This window comes from Cydia pomonella, chromosome 13 (genome assembly GCF_033807575.1).
Source record: "Cydia pomonella isolate Wapato2018A chromosome 13, ilCydPomo1, whole genome shotgun sequence".
Lineage (NCBI taxonomy): Eukaryota > Metazoa > Arthropoda > Insecta > Lepidoptera > Tortricidae > Cydia > Cydia pomonella.
In genome coordinates, this window is record NC_084715.1 from 9,661,201 (window position 1) to 9,680,028 (window position 18,828).

Below are 18,828 nucleotides of genomic sequence, written 5' to 3' on the forward strand. Positions count from 1 at the left end.
TACTATTTTTGATCTTACATAGACAATTTACGCACACACTTGCATTTCATTTTTGGTCGCACTTTTGAAGCTTTATAGTCGTTCTTGTTCATCCTATTTCTATGGACGCAATAATGCCAATTTTCAAAACAATATCAGGCTTGAAATTAAAACAAAGCGAAAATAGCGTTTTTTTTTATATTTAAAGTCATAAATCTAAAATTGGTACTTAACAAAATTTTGTACGTGTGGGCGCGCTAAATGAGATTGACACCATTTTCTGACCAAATTGTCAATTTGATTGTCCCGCCTGTAATGTATGCTCCATTTAAAAAGTTCAGTTAAGAAGTCTAAAAACGCCTTTACATATAACTCAACTTATTTGAGGAGTCGAAACGCAATTTGTCAAACGCATATTACTATCTCTTTTACTCTTGAAGCATTTTACGGGTCCACTAGCGCCAGCAAATTGTAAAAGTTAGAAAACAATTCATTTTTTTTATTAGATTTAGTTTATAGCAAATGGCATCGCGTGAAAATGACAGCAAAGTTGCTCAAAGTGAAATCTAATTTTAATTATATTTAAGTACATTAAATAGTAATAAGTCCAGTTCGTGTGCATTTTGTTCATTTTAAATATCTCCTAATAAAGATCACAAGTATATCACATTTACACAGATCCAAATACTAACCAAAACAACCAAGTATCAGATGTTCCATTGTATGTCAAGAGTTGTTATCAACATCAATCTCACGTATTTTGTTTGATTCAGTTTTGTGATTATTATTCGTATGAAAATGACGGACATCAAGCCGCAGATAATGGCGCCAGTAAATGGCCTAGTGGACAAGTCAAAAGAATTGCAGAAGGAGATTTTGATGGAGAAACTTAGGTCAAAAACATCACAGTACAAAAATTTGTCAGAGACTTCCAAAGCTGTACGGATGGCATTGCTGGTACGTGTTGACTCTTATTTTATATCTGAGATTTTTTGTGGCAATGTAACTTAGTTTTTTTTTGTGTAGGACAAACGCTGGGCAGTAGATACTCAAGACCGAATGATCCTCCAAAAATGCCTGGATAGCCTGCAACACTGTATCAAAATCAGCTCTTTACAAAGTCTTATTGAGAGGCTAGAATGTCTATCAAGGCAACTAGGGTAAGTGACCTAATTTTAGTTTTCCCCAGCCCAGGCCCAGGGTTTGCTGAAATCATATAGCCTTGTGCTGCCCAATGTACATTACAATCAAATGTACAGTCCGTTTCAATGGAATTTCAACTTTCAGAAAAACAAACAAGTGTCATTTCTTTTGTCACCCAAAGTTTTCAAAGACATGACATTCAATCTCATTAAAAATACAACTAGATTCAAATGTTATATGGAGGGCAGCATCAGGATAGATAATTCCATAAGCATAAAGAAGTTATTTTTTACCAGCAGGGTGGGCCAGAGACCTATACTTTTAATAACTATACTTACATTACTCAACTTTGTGTTAAATAAACAATATTTTTAATTTGCAGGTTAAAATTAGTTGTTGGCACGTCAGGTGTCAACATGTTTATATCTTCAGATATGTTTTATTTGGAAATACTTGTGGAATCCTCAGGATCTGTTAAAGATGTTAAGATCCATCATGAAGGAAAGGTACAAGACAAAGTAAATTACTTACTAAGCAAGTTAAATAATAAAAGTTTTACATAACGTTTTTCATTATTCACTATATTTAATTGAAAAATTTTGAGATTACATCAACCAAATATTAAAAAACTAACTTTGCAAACAAATTTAGTTTAAATTTAACCTATGTACAGTCAGATCCAGAGGTGACCATCCTGCATAGACTGATTGTATGCAGAGAAAAGTGGCCCCTACTTTTCTCTGCAGCTGACTGTACATGTAGATATTACATGTGCATAAAGTAGTTACAATAATTTGAATGTGCATAATGACAACATACACTTTTTTGTTTTCAAAAATTTAAACAAAAATAATACTTTGCAATTTTGCAGATTAGGAAAGTGGTATTTTTGTTTTAATTAATATTGATTTCCGCTAATGCATGATTCTAAAATTACTTTTTAAATTTAAAAATTGAAACATTTCTATCCTCTGGCAGCCCGTAGCCTATAATGCGGTCACCCATGCCATTGTATTATGAATTTGACATTTTGACTAATCAAATTTGCATTATCTTGCGGGCGGCTAGAGGTTAGGCATACTGATATTTGATGCCCGTCAATAGTTTTTCATAAAAGTGTACTTGCATTGAACCTACTTGTAGTAAGTAATTATCATTTCATCTTCAGATAGAGCAACAGAGCTGTGAAGAGCTGGTGGCATGCATATCTCGAGGGGACTTTGCTGATTTTACAGCTCAGTTGGAAGGCCTCACTGCAGTTTATCAACTAAATGCAGAGAAAAAGGTATGTAATAGTGGCAGAAAATAGGTATATAAAGGAAAAGCTTAGTACATTGTTTACGGTAAAAAACGGTCTACATGACTGACAATTACACTGAAAGTTATCACTTCTCCATACATATACCCGCCCGAAGCTTTGAATAGTACCTAATACCTACCCCCACTTCCCGCTATTAAAAAAGAGTTGTCATTGGTCACTAAAAGTTTTGATTGCCTAAAATAAAATTCTATATGTCAAACATCTTGAGCAGTATTACAATACAATACTTGCACATGGGCATGGAGAAATAGGTAAATGCTTATTCAAAATTCAAAAATTTATTCTGCAAGTAGGCCTCAAGGACTCTTTTACAAGTCAATACAACATTTATAGTAACATCATATAGTGACATGAAAAATACATAACAACATTTATAAATACAACAGCCAATACGTGGGTAAACATTACATTATAATAATCTTAAAATAAATAATTACTACAATACAATAGAGATGTATAGTCTCTATGGTTAAAAACACATTAAATCTGGAGATGTAAAAGGTCCCCAATGTCAGAGTACTAATACTAATAAAATTTGTAGGTGTAAAGTCTCTCCAAGTGTCAAAATAAAATTTATACTAAATAAATAAACCGCGTCTGGACTGTTAAACTAGCAGTCTCTTAAACTAATGCTACAGAATACATAACTAGTATGTACCAAGTCAAATATATTATACAGTATGACAGAGACGTATAGTCTCCACGGTTGATACATTAAGTTTGGAGATGTATAAGGTCCCCACGGTCTGAGAAAAATAATAATACACAATAATAATGACATTAATAAGATTTGGAGGTGTAAAGGTTCTCCAAATGTCAAAGAATAAAAAAAAAATATTTTCGTAGTTGACATTTCGTGTTAAGTAGCGAATTGTGCTACTTGACAATAGATGTCGAAATGAACGAAAAGTCTAATGCTCAAACATTTTCAGCGACTGACGAAAAGTGTAGAATGGTCAACAATTTAAAACTAATATTACAAGCAGAAGGAGTTGAAAATAGAGTTCCGGTTAATCCATTTATAATATTAGCTGAAAATGTTGAGAATTAGACTTTTCGTTCGTCGCGACATATATTGTCGAGTAGAAGTACTGATAAATCCACTACATGATGCTAGATGTCGACTACGAAAATAATAAGGAAACTGTATGGAGTGGGCATTCTATGCTTACTTGTTTCTCTATGGTTCTTTACAGTAGTTTTAGTAGACAAGACATTTACATTTTGAAAACTTTGGTAAATTGAGAGTTACCAGACAAGGTCTCAAGTCAGCAGGGCATTCAAAGGACTCAAGTTCACCAACAACCAACCAACATTACAGTCCATTCAAATACAGCCATATGAAGCCAACTCAAATGCTTGAGCTTTCCCCACAATAATAGACAGTGACCTTTTTTTTTATACCAAAACTTTATAACTTTTATTTATTTATTTGTTATAGGTAAAATGCAAAGCATTTAGTGCGCTGCAGAGTTTAGAAGAAGACCTGTGCACCCTCCGACAACTGCAGAGTGTGAACAAGGACCCGTGGGCTCAGGTCCACAAGAGTCCCACAGGCTTTCTGCAAAAGCGGAGGGGAGGTATGAAACTTTGATGCAACTGCAACTTGTTGTAAGGCATAATTCAAATGCAATGTAAGGGCCTCCGCTAGCTGACGCGGACGCCCGCCGCGTGCGCACGCACGCGGGTGCTATTTGTAGGTGAAATCCGCCGCACGCGTCCGCTTCAGCTAGCGTTGTTCATACTAATTTTTGTTAACCCGCTCGTCCACATTTTGCCACGGCTCATTGGAGCCTGGGATCCGCTTGACAACTAATCCCAAGATTTGGCGTAGGCACTAGTTTTTACGAAAGCGACTGCCGTCTGCCCTTCCAACCCAGAGGGTAAACTAGGCCTTGTTGGGATTAATCCGGTTTCCTCACGATGTTTTCCTTCACCGAAAAGCGACTGGTAAATATCAAATGATGCACTTATCTATACTAATATTATAAAAGTGGTTTTTTACCTACCTTTATTACCTATTTTTACATAATTAAGGTTTCTTATGCTGTTGCCCTTTCCAGAAGACCAACGTTTACCTTGGATGAGTTTGAAGTATCAGTGGAGGAAAAAAACTGTCACAATTGTATTTTATATTCATCATCACAATTTTTGAAGTATGCACTATGACATTGTGGATATGTAGTCCAAATATATATATACAATTTAATACCTCATTCCGTGACAATAATTAAAAAATATATTTATTTACAAGAAAAAATGATATTTATTCAGAATGCTTACAATAATGCTTTAAACTATTACAACACTTTTATTAATATAAAATATAAACGTCACTAAAAAGATCTCCTCAACTTCTATGTCGAGTTACCTTTCGGGCATCTTGACACGGGTCTGAAGAGATATGTCTAAGAGATCTCATCAGTACGTAAACATTTACGTACTTTAATATGTATGTAAATAGCCAATATGTATTCCAGGGCACGCCATGCGCCTAACATACTTTGTATCACCATACGAGCTACTCGACAAAGATAAGGGCCTGCAACCTCTCACCGTAGAGCTCCTTTCCATGGGCAAGCCATCTGCCTCGAGCGGTCTGGCGTCGCTAGTGGCGCCCTCTCACACACCTATAGGGCATTCGGCAACGGTACTGCTGGAGGGTTCGACGGCTAATAAGTTGCAGCTCGCACCTATCATTACCAATGGGAGAGGGGGGAAAGGAGTAGTAGGGTAAGTTTTGTGAAATATTGTGACACATAAAGAAATTTTAAAAGAACTACTCGAAAGAATAAGTTCAATAGACTTCCTCTCAATGGGCAAGCTTCGGCCTCGAGCGGTCTAGTGTCGCTAGTGACGCCCTAACACACGCCTATAAGGCATTCGTTTTATGTCAAATATAGTTTTACATCTGAAGTTAAAAGACAAGAAGTAGTGATAAGCACTGTTAGTGACTTGGAAGAATAAGTTCAATATACAAGATTTTCAATTTAAATTTAAGCCAATATACCCTAAAATAAATATTATACTGAAATGATTATATACCCTCAATACCTAAAATAAGTTTACAAAGTTCTTCTAAAGTTAACGTCCGCATTCAGCATCAATAAAAAGTATGGTCCAATATACCAACAATATTAAAAGAACATGTATGATAAGATTGATAAGTATATACATTTATATTTATTTTATTTTACATATTGTTTGTTTGTGTTTGTGCATACAATAAATATTCCCAATCATCGCCAAAACGGATCGACCTATTAAGTTGCGGTTTTCGTCAATTATTAGTGATGACTGATGAGATGCCGAGTTAAACACGTCAAAACTGTTTGGTTTTTTTTTATTAAGAAATTATACCTGTATTATAATTGATGTGTAATGTGTTGACTTAAAAAAGAAACACAAATCAAAATAGTTAATAAATAATATTTTATACAATCGTGATATAATAGAGGCCTTTTCAGTCGAGCACCGTGTTTAGGCCACTAAGCTTATTGAGTACTATTGTATACAATACTTTTTCTACGAGTCATCTAAAATAATACTTATTTACTATAAAACAAAGGGTAAAACGGGACCCTATTACTAAGACTCCGCTGTCCGTCCGTCCGTCCGTCTGTCATCAGGCTGTATCTCATGAACCGTGATAGCTAGACAGTTGAAATTTTCACAGATGATGTATTTCGGTTCCCGCTATAACAACAAATACTAAAAAGTACGGAACCCTCGGTAGGCGAGTCCCACTCGCACTTGCCCGGTTTTATTAGGGTTCCGTAGCCAAATGGCAGAAAACGGAACCCTTATGGATTCGTCATGTCCGTCTGTCTGTCCGATAATGTCACATCACATACTTCCAAAGTGGTAAAATGTGTCCCCCCCCCCCCCCCCCCCCCAACTTCTAAAATAAGAGAATGATAAAACTTAAAAAAAAATATGATGTACATTACCATGCAAACTTCCACCGAAAATTGGTTTGAACGAGATCTAGTAAGTACTTTTTTTTTATACGTCATAAATGGTACGGAACCCTTCATGGGCCGCTTTTTTATAGATAGATAATAGTTTATTCATCACACATGGTAATAGGTACATTTAAAATATACATCATGTACATAATATCTATACTACTAACAAGTGCGACTAGTCAGACATTTTTAAACTAAAGTGCATGCATGTCATAATTTGTAACATAAATACAAATAAAACACTTCATTAAATTCATTGATGTTATACAAAGTCTTGTTTAATAATAGGTCTTTCACTTTAGCACGAAACACTGTCAATCTTGGCAATCTTTTATATAGTTGACTACAGCGTATCGAAATGAATATTATAGTTTAGTTGGGAGCCCATACATGAAAAGTACGCAATTATACAATATAGTTTGGTATGCGAAATTTTAATTCAACCAATCAACCATTACAGTCGACGAATAGAAAAAATAATTTTACAGGCGTACATAGGCTACGGAGACTGCTTACCATCAGGCGGGCCGTAGGCTTGTTTGCCACCGACGTAGTATTAAAAAGAATGTTCCCTAGATGTTTAAATTTAGAGTTATTTATTTATAGTTATACAATCGTGTACAGATTTTTTCTAGTTTTACGACTTCTGCAGCAGATTTTAATTTGTTGCAGAACAAACGCATACGGCGCGATGTACGCGCAATTAGTGCCTCAGAACAGCGCGATGTTGCCAGCTTGCTTTACTCTCAAGCTGTCTCAGCCCACGCCGCTGTGCACTGGTTTAGCCAAGTTGATTCATGCCACAACCGAGGTGACTACATTCATATACTTATTTTTCAAATTACGTAACTCCCGAACCGTGTTCGACGAACACTTCTTATAATACAAATATACACGCTTTAGGAAGCGCCTAGCGGTCTAACCCACTCACACAATTCCCTTGCAGCACTTCCTTGAAAGTTTTTTTTTTGTTTCTATGATATCACAAAATCTACGTGGCCCTTTCGCGACCATAATTTTTTCACTCGCCAGCAAATTAAATACACAATTCGATGTTTTTTTGCGTTTTTAAGAGTATCACTATTGATATAGCTGTGTTTTCAGGTGGAAATAGCGGGCGACTGGGCCAATCCGATACCAATGCTGGGCCTGGTGGCGCAGCAAGCGTACAACAAACTAACGCCAGGGAAAACCATCGAGCTTAACCTCAGCAAGGGACTTTTTGTGGTGAGCAGAAATGACTACCTAATCTTTAAATAAACTAGGTTGCCAGTCCTGGATCTCAATTAACCACAAAGCTTCGTACAATAAAGATTTGAATTAGCTGCTAGTAAATTCATTTCTTTCTAGTTCTGTTTGTTATTGGTTACACCTTTAAAAATTGCGGTTTCTTCCTATAAGAAATAACAAATTGTCCTTCTGCTACGGATTTTTCGTCTTTGCCATGGCACCGAGAATGTAAAAAAACTAAGACAAATGTCGTCACATAAAAAGTTCCAAATTTTGTTTTTCCGTTAGCCGATAATTTAGATCGTGTCCCCAGAGCCTCCCGGAGCAGACGCAGTGCTACTTCCTGTGCTCGGGCGGCGCGCTGTCGGGGCGCGTGGTGCGCAGCGTGCCGTTCACGCACCCGTCGCACGTGCCCACGCTGCTGGCCGCGCTGCGCCAGCAGGCGCTCTTCAACGCGCTCGTGGCCAGCTGCGTGCGCCCGCAGCCCAGACACGGTGAGCTCACCTGTGTTCAGCTATATTTTCTTCAGGGAAATTAAATATGAGCGGTTATCTATCACTGTTACGCATCCACGCGCTTATATAGCGGGGCATCGCATAGCACCAGAGCGGCATCTAAAGAGAAACGTGCTTATCTCGGACTAGTTCGAAGACAGTCAGATATTGATATCAGTGAAGCATGGGGAAATGTCATAAAACTGCTCAACTATGGATGTAAGTTAAAGTCACCAAAGGCAACATAATGAATCAATTAATATTTAAAGTTATATAATGCTTATGTGATATTTTCTTGCATTGCAAGCGTTTCTAAACATATATTTATATTTCAATCGTTTTACTTGTACAAGTTTTTGAAAAAGCGCTCAACAGTGAATCAGTAAAGCATTAAAAGTTCGGCACCGCTAATTTGACATGTTTTGTTTCAGCAATGGACCTAGAAAATGTAGTGATGTTCGAAGTGAGCGCGCTAACCTGGGAGCATATATCCGTCTCCCTCGAGCACCCGTTGGAAGAGAGCATGGCCACCGTGGAACTGGAGCTGTCAGACGCCGCGGCGCCGAGGGCCAGCGTACACACGCTAGGAGCCCCACCCAGGGAACACGTCGATGAATACGTCACGAGGGTGCTGCAGAAGAGTCACTCCATACCGATAACGTTGAGGTACGTCTACAATATATATTTTAAGGTTTTAGTTGAAAAACATCCCTAGTCAAGCATAGTCGGTGGCGCCCTTGCGATACTCGGCGAAGTACTCCCCTTACACGCGTCCGTTGGTCTCTTTGCACCGTTAGTGTGACGAATATTTTGTATTAATTAAACTATTACATACTTATTTCGGTTTTAAATATGGAAGCATAAGGCGTCCGCCTCCGCCGGTGCTAAGAAGTCAAGCCCACCCACACAAAAGCGTCCGAGATGGTTAACAGCGCCATCAAGGAGTTGAAGGAGAGAAGTGGTTCATTCCTGCAGGCTATCAGACATCGCCGCCCAGTACAAGGTTGACGCCGAGAAGTTGGCTCCGTTCATCAGAAAGTATCTGAAGACCGCAGTCGAATCCGGCGCACTTATTCAAACCAAAGGGCGCGTCTGGCTCGTTCAAACTGGAGTCAAGGTCATCATCCGCCGGTCCGAAGCCCGCCGTTGCCAATAAATCCAGTGTGAATACTCAGACACCGCGAACAAGCCCGCCGAAGTGAAGAAGGCCGCCGCATCCCCGGCGAACCTCAAGCTATATACATACATATATGGTCGCATAACCATCTTAAGTACTAGGAGAGCATGGCTACCGTAAAACTTGAGCTGTATATGTCTACTATTTTTTTAATTTCAAATATTTTAATTTTCCAAACAATTGTTTTTGTTACATTGGAATCGAAACAAGAGAACTCTGCGAAAACGAGTTGTACATTTTAAAAATTCTGACTTAAACATGGGAAAAAAGGACACAGTGGGTAATTTTAATACAGAAAATAAAATAAATAAATAATAAATAAAATGTTTTTATTTAACCTCACAAGGATAATTTTACAAAATAAACTTAAGTTTTTTATTTTTACCTTTGCGAGGGACTATACGTAGACGTAGTCATATATACTATAGTAATATATGACTACGTCTACAATAGGTATGAAGGTTTTAGTTGACAAACATCCCTTAAGGTCGTATGGGTTCAGTCGTGGTTGCTTCAACGTCGAAAGTAACTGGAATTGTCACGCTCGGAGCCCCGCTTAGGGAGCATGTGGATATGACACTAGGTCAAAGTCAACATTTTTGTGGAAACATTTTTCTGTATGAGAGTTTCGGTAGTTGACGAAGTTTAAGCTAGAGTTGATAGACGCGGCGCCACTTTCCGAAAAAAAAGAACTTATGTTCGCTTGTTATTCATTCAGGTCACTGACGAAAATCTGGGAGCGTGAAGCTGCAACGAAACACATGAACGGAGGCTACTCTGCGTTGGATTCAAATTTTAGCTGCGGCCTGGGGGGCATCGACCCCGGGGGCGACGTCAAGCACGAACCGGGGAACATGTCCGGCCGCGCGCTCTTCCCCTCCAACGTCAGCCATCCGCACCAGGGAGGTGAGACTCAACCTTACTGCCCCGCGTTACAGACTATTGTCCCATCAACCCGGGGGCGACGTCAAGCACGAACCGGGGACCATGTCTGGCCGCGCGCTCTTCCCCTCCAACGTCAGCCATCCGCACCACGGAGGTGAGACTCGACCTTACTGCCCCGCGTTACAGACTATTGTGGCATCAACCCGGGGGCGACGTCAAGCACGAACCGGGAACCAGACATGGCCGTGCGACAAGATTTGATGACCTGTCACAATTCTCAGAGAATTAGATTGGCATATATATTAATGTTCTGCTTGTAATATCGATGTTTCAGTTTAGCTACAACCTAATTTGACAACCTAGAGCTTAAATAAAGGTGTAGAGATCCAGAAACAATCGCAAACATAATAAATAAATAAAACTCAAATAAAATATCTCTCCCTCCTAGGTGCATACCTCTCGGAACAACAACACCACCACCTCTCGATGATGTGTCAAGACTCCGGCGAAAAAAGCCAAGTGGACGATCGAAAATCGAAGAAGCGAAAATCCGACTCCGACCCCTGGCACACGGGGCCTAAGAAAGGCAAGCCGGGAAACATGGGAGAGTTACAAGACTCAGATAGCGAGAGTGAGAACTCCGATGTGAATGAGGATGATAACACGATGAACAGTAACTCAACGAATGATGAACAGTCGTCGGTGTCGCAGAATGAGTTCGCGTCTGATGTGGAGATGTCGGGGATAGACGCAACAGATACGCTCGCGACTGATACGAGGCAGTCGTCCGACATGGATAACTCGAATGATGGGGATGTGGAGGATATCATGAGGTTTGTTTTCTTTATGGTTATTGATTATTTTAAATAATACATAATTCGTGTCAGGTATGCAAGTCAATTTAATTAATGAAATTTCAAGTACGTAACTCTTATTAATTTGATTAAATATAGGCTCGCTGCTTATATATAGGTATAATATATATATATATATAATATAATAATATATATATAGGTATAGAAAACAGAAAATTGTTACCAATTGTTTGGATCAAAAATACCAGTATATTAGTTATAGGGTATAGATTCGAGTGATATTAAAACCGATTATTGTTTTACAGGAATTCTTTTCACAAGTCTGAGCACAAACGGCAAAAGTTGAAAAAAGAAGAAAATCGTAGCCGGAGCGCGTCGTCCCTGCTGCTGGACCTGACGGAGGGCAAGTCGTACATGCCGTCGTCCGTCAGCATCACGCCCATCGGAGCCGCGCCGCTGCCGCCCGTGCTGTGCCTGGAGCGCCGGCCCGGCATCGAGATCATCCCCATCGCCGCCGCCGCGCCCGCCGCGCTGCCCAGCTCCATCACCATCACGCCCATCTCCAACTCGCAGCTCAAGGCGCTCGACATACGCTCCGAGAAGAAATCCAGCAGGTCCGAGGAGCGCAGCAAGGAGAAGAAGAAGAAACGTCGCAGGGACGACTCCATGGGCCCGCCGGAAAAAGTCCCTCCGAAACAGGACCCTTTAACCAAGCCGGTGTCGGTCAGCATCAAGCCCACCGACGGGTCCCCTATGCGCTCCACCTCCCCGAACTCGCTCTTGCGAAAATTTAGCCCGAGCCCCACCCACGGTAGATCGGTTTCGATAACTAAGTCGCCCAGTCCCAGCACGGTGAAGAGCATGGGCAAACCGTCCGGAACCTCGAGCCACCACAGCAGCCCGAGGCACTCGCCGGTGCAGAACAGCCCCAAACATCTCTCCGGGTATTCGAGTCCAAAAAACCACAGCATATCGTCCCCTAAGCACAGTTCGTCCGGCTCCGGCAAGCCCAGCATGTCCGCCCTGAAGTCCGCCACCAGCGGCTCGCCCTCCGGAAAATCCGGCACCACGGGTTACGATCTCTCTAAAAAGATATCCAAAGACAGCTACGGCTCCGGCTCCTCCACCTCCAGGGACAAAGAGAAGAAACATTCCGGCTTATCTTTTTCTAGCTCAGGTAGAAGTAGTCCTAAATTAAAAAATCCGATGAAGCTTAAAGCTCTAGAGATAACCCCTATCTCCTGTGATACCCCAGTGAATGAGCCTCTCATTTCCCCACCGAACGTCGAGGTGAACAAGTCGAACGCGCCTAGCCAGGCGCGCAACAGGAAAGGCTCTCTCAGCGCTGTGATAGACAAATTAAAATCCGCCCAGCATTGCGGCACCGAGATCGAATTGGGCGGCAGCAAGTCCAGCTCCTCTAGTAGTTCTAGCAAATTCTCAGAATCAAAAAACAGTTCTAGTAGCAGTAGTAAAATCAGTGAAAATAAAAATCAGGAGTACATGGTGAAGCCTAGTTTAGACGGTATGAAGATCACTATCAACAAGACGAGGACTAAAGACTCTTCCAGCAGTAGTTCTAAATTAAATTACAGTAGCTCGAGTTCCAGTAAACAGTCCTCGCCGCAACTCACGCCTCCGAGCCAGGGCTCTCCGAAAACACACACCGGGCTGAAACCTGGCGTCATGAGCGGTCCCGCGTCCAAGAAGACTCAAGTGATGCAATCCTCCAAGTCGGGCAACGTGACGCCCGGCTCCACCCCGCCCAAGGCCAACACGAGCCCCTCCGAGTCTTCCTCGGGCAGCTCCGGTGGCGTGCCCAAAGTGCCTTATTCAAAGTCATCCAGCTCCACTGCTGGTATGAATCTATCCAAGTCCGCTTCGAAAACCAGCTCCGGCTCTCCTAAAAGTAGTAGCACCGACATGGCAAAGATCATCAGAGACCGAGAGCGAGAAAAGGCGCGGACAAAACTGATGAGCAATTCCGAAAAATCCATCTTCTCATCCAAGTCTGAGCGCCACTCCAGCCCAAGCGGTTCAAGAGACGACGTTGACGGCGACAGGTTTAAAACTTCCGCTAAAGAATCCAACTTTCTAGTCGAAGGTCTAATCAAGCCCCTCGACACCAGTAAATTCCAAATACCCAAGTTAAAAAATCAAAACACTCCCGATAAGAACAGCCCCGTCTCCCAGTACGACAGTCGATCGCTGGTCAACGATTTTGCTCGTACTCTGGATCAGGGCAAATATCCGTTCCCCCACTACGACAATCCGAACGCTCGAACCCCCGAGACTATGCAAAAATCAGCATACCCATTAAACGTCCCTAAACCATTACTAAACATGGGTTCCTTGAGTCCGAAAACAGTCACGCCCGGTAAAATTGAACCCGAACGCCCCATAGAATACTCCAAGGTATCCGAGAGTATATCAAAAGGTGAGAGTCCACAACGCAGCAAAGACGAGAAAGACTACGCCGGAACATTTCCGCTTATGCCTTTAGACTTTAAAACAGAGATAGCTAAAGGATTCGCCGCGCCGAAGGGTTCGGAGGACAGGAAAGGTGCGGATTCGTGTATGAAGCCGCCGGCGAGCGGCGCCATCGCGCGGAGCGGGGCGACGACGCCACAAGAGGCAGCAGAGATGCTGCTGGACTTCTCGTCGTCGTCGGGCAGCAAGGTGTCGGGGCTGGTGGCGGTGCGGCCCGTGTACCCCGCGTCGCCGGCGCTGCTGCTGGCCAAGAGCCCCGCGCCGTCGCCGCTGGTGGCGCCCTCGCCGCACTCCAACTCGCCTTGCATCACCGACGACGAGCTCATGGATGAAGCCCTGGTCGGGCCCGGCAAGTAACTCGATATTTATTGATTTGTTGTTATTTACACTTCAGCCAGAAAATAGAACGTTTTATTTGATGATTGTTGACGCCTGTTACTCATCCTTCTAACAGTTTGGCGAAAGAGATTCAGTATTGCTCACGTCAAATTATGAAGAAGAATCGGACTAGAATTCTCCAAATTCCTGTTGCCATAATAAATATGTCCCTAACGTATACCTCCTCACATTTGAATCTCTTTTGCGTCGCTGGTTTTACTCAACGATATTATTCTTAAGTAATTAATTGTAATTATTGTTTTACCTTCTAATTTATGAGGTTATATTTATTTATGTAAGGATATAATGAGATTGTATTTATCTCTGTAACTAGGTTTAATAAAATTATGTGTTCTGTGTTTATATGTCATATATAATATGTATCATACCAAGACGTATTTTGCGATTTGCATATTTAGATTTAGAACGTATTCAGCAGTTTTCAGTTACTGTATAAATGTCAACATTCTGAATTCAATTAATAGATATGTCCATGTAAATGTCAATCAAATAAAAGAACCAGTTAATGTTACCGAAACAATTAGCGTAAGGTACATGATTTCCTAAACTAAGAGGCGTACCTATTAGTAAACCAATTGTTTACATTTTGTGTACATACGTTATAAAAACCAATTTAATAATATATAATTATGATTACGAATTATAATTAAATGACGGTATTGGATGCTTAATAAGAAAATTGGAAAAGATTTTTTAGAAATAAAGGTAAATAATTTATTTTGTATACAGTTTTATTTCAAAACCAAGATTGCTATGTTACACAGCCTATGTATTTAAAACAACTCTTTGAAATCCTTTCTCAAACAAGTGAAATAGATAGGTATCTTGATTTGCTTGATATTTTGTCCATGATCTTGCGTCAAATGATCCCAAACACTATGATCGTAAGTGACTACTTTACAAAACGCATACCCACGTATATTTATAATGGAAACTTATTACATACACCACACTTACATACAGAATGGCCCAAACTACGTTAACAGTTTTTTTAATATACATAACTACCTAGTTGGTTACTAAGTTCTGTTACTCGATTTGCAACCTCTTGATTTCCGTTAAAACAAATGCTACCGAAAAAATAAAAAATGACAATGTGGTGGATTTGTGAGCTATAATTATATACCACACATAACGCTTATCTCGTCGTATCTATAATGAATTGGGACCTAAAAGAGAATCGTATCGCAGTAATTGCGTTGCACAAATGTGGGCACCCGCCAAACATGATTTGGAAGTTGCTTGAAAACCTAAAAATCAACAAACAATTTGTTTATCGCACAATTAATAGATACAATAGTACTCAGAGCTTCGATGACCGCAAGAGGTCTGGAAGACCACGCACCGTTCGGACCCCAGCTCTAATAAAGGCAGTGAAGGCGAGAATTGCAAGAAACCCCGTCCGGAAGCAAAAGTTGTTGGCAATACAGATGTCTGTGAAGAGAAGCTCCCTAAAAAAAGTTATCAATGAAGACCTTGGACTACACGCTTACCGCAGGCAAAAAGGTCATTTGCATAATTGACGATTAAAGAGTATGAGGCTAGAGAGAAGTCGCGTGCTATGGAAGCGGTACGCACAAAATGGCCACCGAAAAATACTATTTACAGATGAAAAAAAATTTACCATTGAAGAATGTTGTAACCGCCAGAATGACATATTGTATGCAAAAAACAGTCAAGAGGCGATTGCGGCTGTTCCGAGAGTGCAACGAGGCCATCATCCCTCTTATGTGATTATTTGTCTGGGTGTGTCATACTCAGGGCTAACACAGGTTAATTTCTGTGAAAACTGGGGTCAAAGTTTACCAGGAAACCGTTCTCGAACCAATAGTGAAGCCCTTAAGCCACACCCTATTTCAAAACCAGCCATGGGTCTTTCAACAGGACTCAGCTCCTGCACATAAGGCAAAAAGTGAAAAAACAACTCAAGGCTGCTTTTTAAGGAACACAATTGACTTTATTGCCCACGAAGACTGGCCGTCCTCCAGCTCGGACCTTAACCCCCTGGATTATGCCATAAGGCAGGTTATTGAAGAGAAAGCCTGTGCTAAACTCCACACAAATCTTGACTCCCTCAAGCGGGCCATAGTTAAGACAGTGACGGAATTAGACATGACAATGGTGCGTGCCGCTATTGATGACTGGCCTCGTCGTTTGAGGGCCTGTGTCAAGGCCAGAGGAGGCCATTTTGAATGATATTGTCATATGTAATTCCTGATTTGTACTTCATTTTAATATATAGTTTATTCAACTTTCGTTCGTATATTCCAGAGATCGGAACCGGTTTTTTGCAAAAACATCGAAATAACCATATATTTCGGTTTATTTTATACTCTAAATGTAGGACTCAGTTGTGTTTTCAGATAACGACTTCGTATTATTAGATTGCCTAATTAGAAATGAAGTAATTAACAAAGAACGAAAAAATACCGTTTTCGTTCCCATACAAAAAATACCGGTTTCCGATCCCTGGTAAATTCTATGTAAATAAAGATTATTGCAGTAACAGAATTTAGTAACCAACTAGGTAGTTATAATTTATATAATATACATAGTATGATTTTATTAAAGATCCTTGGCTTTCAAAGGGTTTTTAAAAGGATTGATAATAATTAAAAAATAGTTATGTAGCTAAATAAAATAATTTATTAAATTAATACACTATGGCAAGAATATGAATACTAAAATATTCTAGAAAAAGTAAGGTCTAGGCCGATAAAACGCGTGGTACGGATAATAGTGGAACCGTCGGTACGGATTCTGTATGAAATGTTTCGGGCCGAAGAATCGCCTGTGTGCCTTATGCTTCTGTCTGCGAAATATTGGCACCGGGACCCAGTTCGCTGCCACGTCCATAATCTCATCTTCGTAGCCATCAGGCAAAGTTCGGTAAAAATTATTATCTTCTATCGGAAACTCTGAAATGTCTGTGATGTACGCCTCAGTGGGAGGATCTTGTGCTAAATCAACTGGAGGGGGTACCAAATCCTGTTCAATCGTAATGCTAACTTCACCATTTCGCTCGTCACCGTTGAGCAATCCTGTATCAACAAATGAAACAACAGGGTCCTTTTGTTCCGTTTTGTTTAAAGTATCTTCATGTTTGGTTTCTGAGTCACTGGGCTCAGGTAGAGCCTTGTTATTATTATCCGATTGTATAGTATTTGCGAGTGCACCGACGAGTCCCAATGATAACAGTACAATCACCGCTTGCTTCATTTTTTCTGTGAAAATATAAATTGTTTGTGAACGCGGGTAATGTAAAATACACAATGGAAATATCTGTCTTCTGTTAGTGCTTTTATTGCCGAAGATTTGGGTGAAAGAAAGGCGTCCGTTACAGCCGACACCGATTTAGTGTTTGGGATAAACATTAGGGTTCTTAGTAGAAAGTGATAGGTATGTTAGTAGTAAATAATGAGTCATTCTACGCATATCGAATGTCTCGTCGCGACCTTCACACTCGACAATAGGATGCCTCTCTTATAGTGCGAAAGCTCGAGCACTTCTAGTACCGGTAGTTCAATTCCCGGTCGAACAGTTGAAAAAGTTTGGAATGAATTAATTAACCAATTGCATATTTTTGTACATATGCTGGAACAAAATGGAGTATAGCTACCTACTCGTATTTAGATGTAGGTACCCATTACTATGAAACGGAATAGGTAGGCATCTTTTCGGGCGCAACATTTCGGATCAGTTATACCAGTCCTATATTGTATGTTTATTAGGATTAACTGCAGTTGTGCTAGTACGGATTACGGCATTGCACGTACTAAGTTCACCATAGTAAAGGATCACCTCAGCTAATAGCCAAAATGCCAGTCTTTCTCCGGGAGTGATCCCTGAAAAAGTAGTAGGCTCCGAAACGTTGGATGTACTTATGTTTTAAAATTACCTTATACGCAAATTATATTTTAAGCCCCGTTCAGATATCGTAGAGTCCAGATACTACTTTGAATATCGAAAAATATATTTCAATATTTAAAGCCTGTGCATACCGAATGCGTGTGTGTACACGTGCACGTGCAAAATAACCATAAATATCTTTATGAAAGACGGCACATCGCTTGCGTGACGTGTGCGTGTATGGCAACCAATGAATACAATACTTAATACTTTGAATACATGATACCAATATCTACTTCATGGCCGAGGGGCGTATTCAGATTAAATACGGAAACCTTAAAAATTGCTTCATATACCATCTTTATTTTCACAGAAATGGGTGCAAACCGGACGCTAAATTGAAATGAAGTTGAATACATCATCATATCAGTCGAAAGACGTGTCGTATGAAACATAGGCCTCTCCCCTAAGAATGTCACACCGGCCAGTAGTATACGCGGTCCTCATCTAACAGTTGCCCGAGATATTGACCAGCTTATTAGGATCTCTTAGAAACCCAAATCCAAAAAGTTGTCAGAATTAGACAACGGGACCCTGACCAAATCGGAAAACTATAAATTTATAAAAAAATAATAAAATTTGTACGGAACCCTTGGTGGGCGAGTACGACTCGCACTTATCCGGTTTTTGTTAATCTGAATACGCCTCAAGGTATAAAACTTACGCCATATCTGTATCCATTTTGAGGACACGGCGCCCTTCGGTTATCAACACGAGCTTGCGCGTTGTGGCCGTTCCTACGCTGCGCCTTCGCCTGCTCGCGAATCTCCTTAAACCTCTTCATCGCAAACCGTGGCATGAATGGATGCGCTTCTGCTGTCTCCATCATCTCTCCCACGGGCTCCACATCAGTCGTTTCTAGAGGCTTGGACTGAACCAACACGAAAACTATCGCGATTATCAGCAATGCTAATAATTTGTAGGCCATTATTGTATAAACTTGTGATGCGCAACTGTTTTGGATTGCTGCAGTGATTACTGATTCGTTGCAAGTCTACCAAAGATTAAGGACGAAGTG

The 18,828-nt window shown here is 40.6% G+C and overlaps 1 protein-coding gene across 1 annotated transcript; it reads left to right on the forward strand.

The window, feature by feature from the left end:
* The first annotated feature begins 426 nt into the window (after positions 1 to 426).
* Positions 427 to 14,618, forward strand: LOC133524148 (mediator of RNA polymerase II transcription subunit 1). Its single transcript, XM_061860004.1, has 13 exons — positions 427 to 936; positions 1,006 to 1,139; positions 1,505 to 1,628; positions 2,291 to 2,407; positions 3,885 to 4,023; positions 4,924 to 5,176; positions 7,084 to 7,222; positions 7,516 to 7,638; positions 7,955 to 8,135; positions 8,567 to 8,801; positions 10,031 to 10,218; positions 10,646 to 11,030; positions 11,318 to 14,618. Exons 1-13 carry the CDS (start codon positions 772 to 774, stop codon positions 13,857 to 13,859), a joined length of 4,725 nt encoding a protein of 1,574 aa, XP_061715988.1. The 5' UTR covers positions 427 to 771; the 3' UTR covers positions 13,860 to 14,618.
* The last annotated feature ends 4,210 nt before the right edge of the window (positions 14,619 to 18,828 follow it).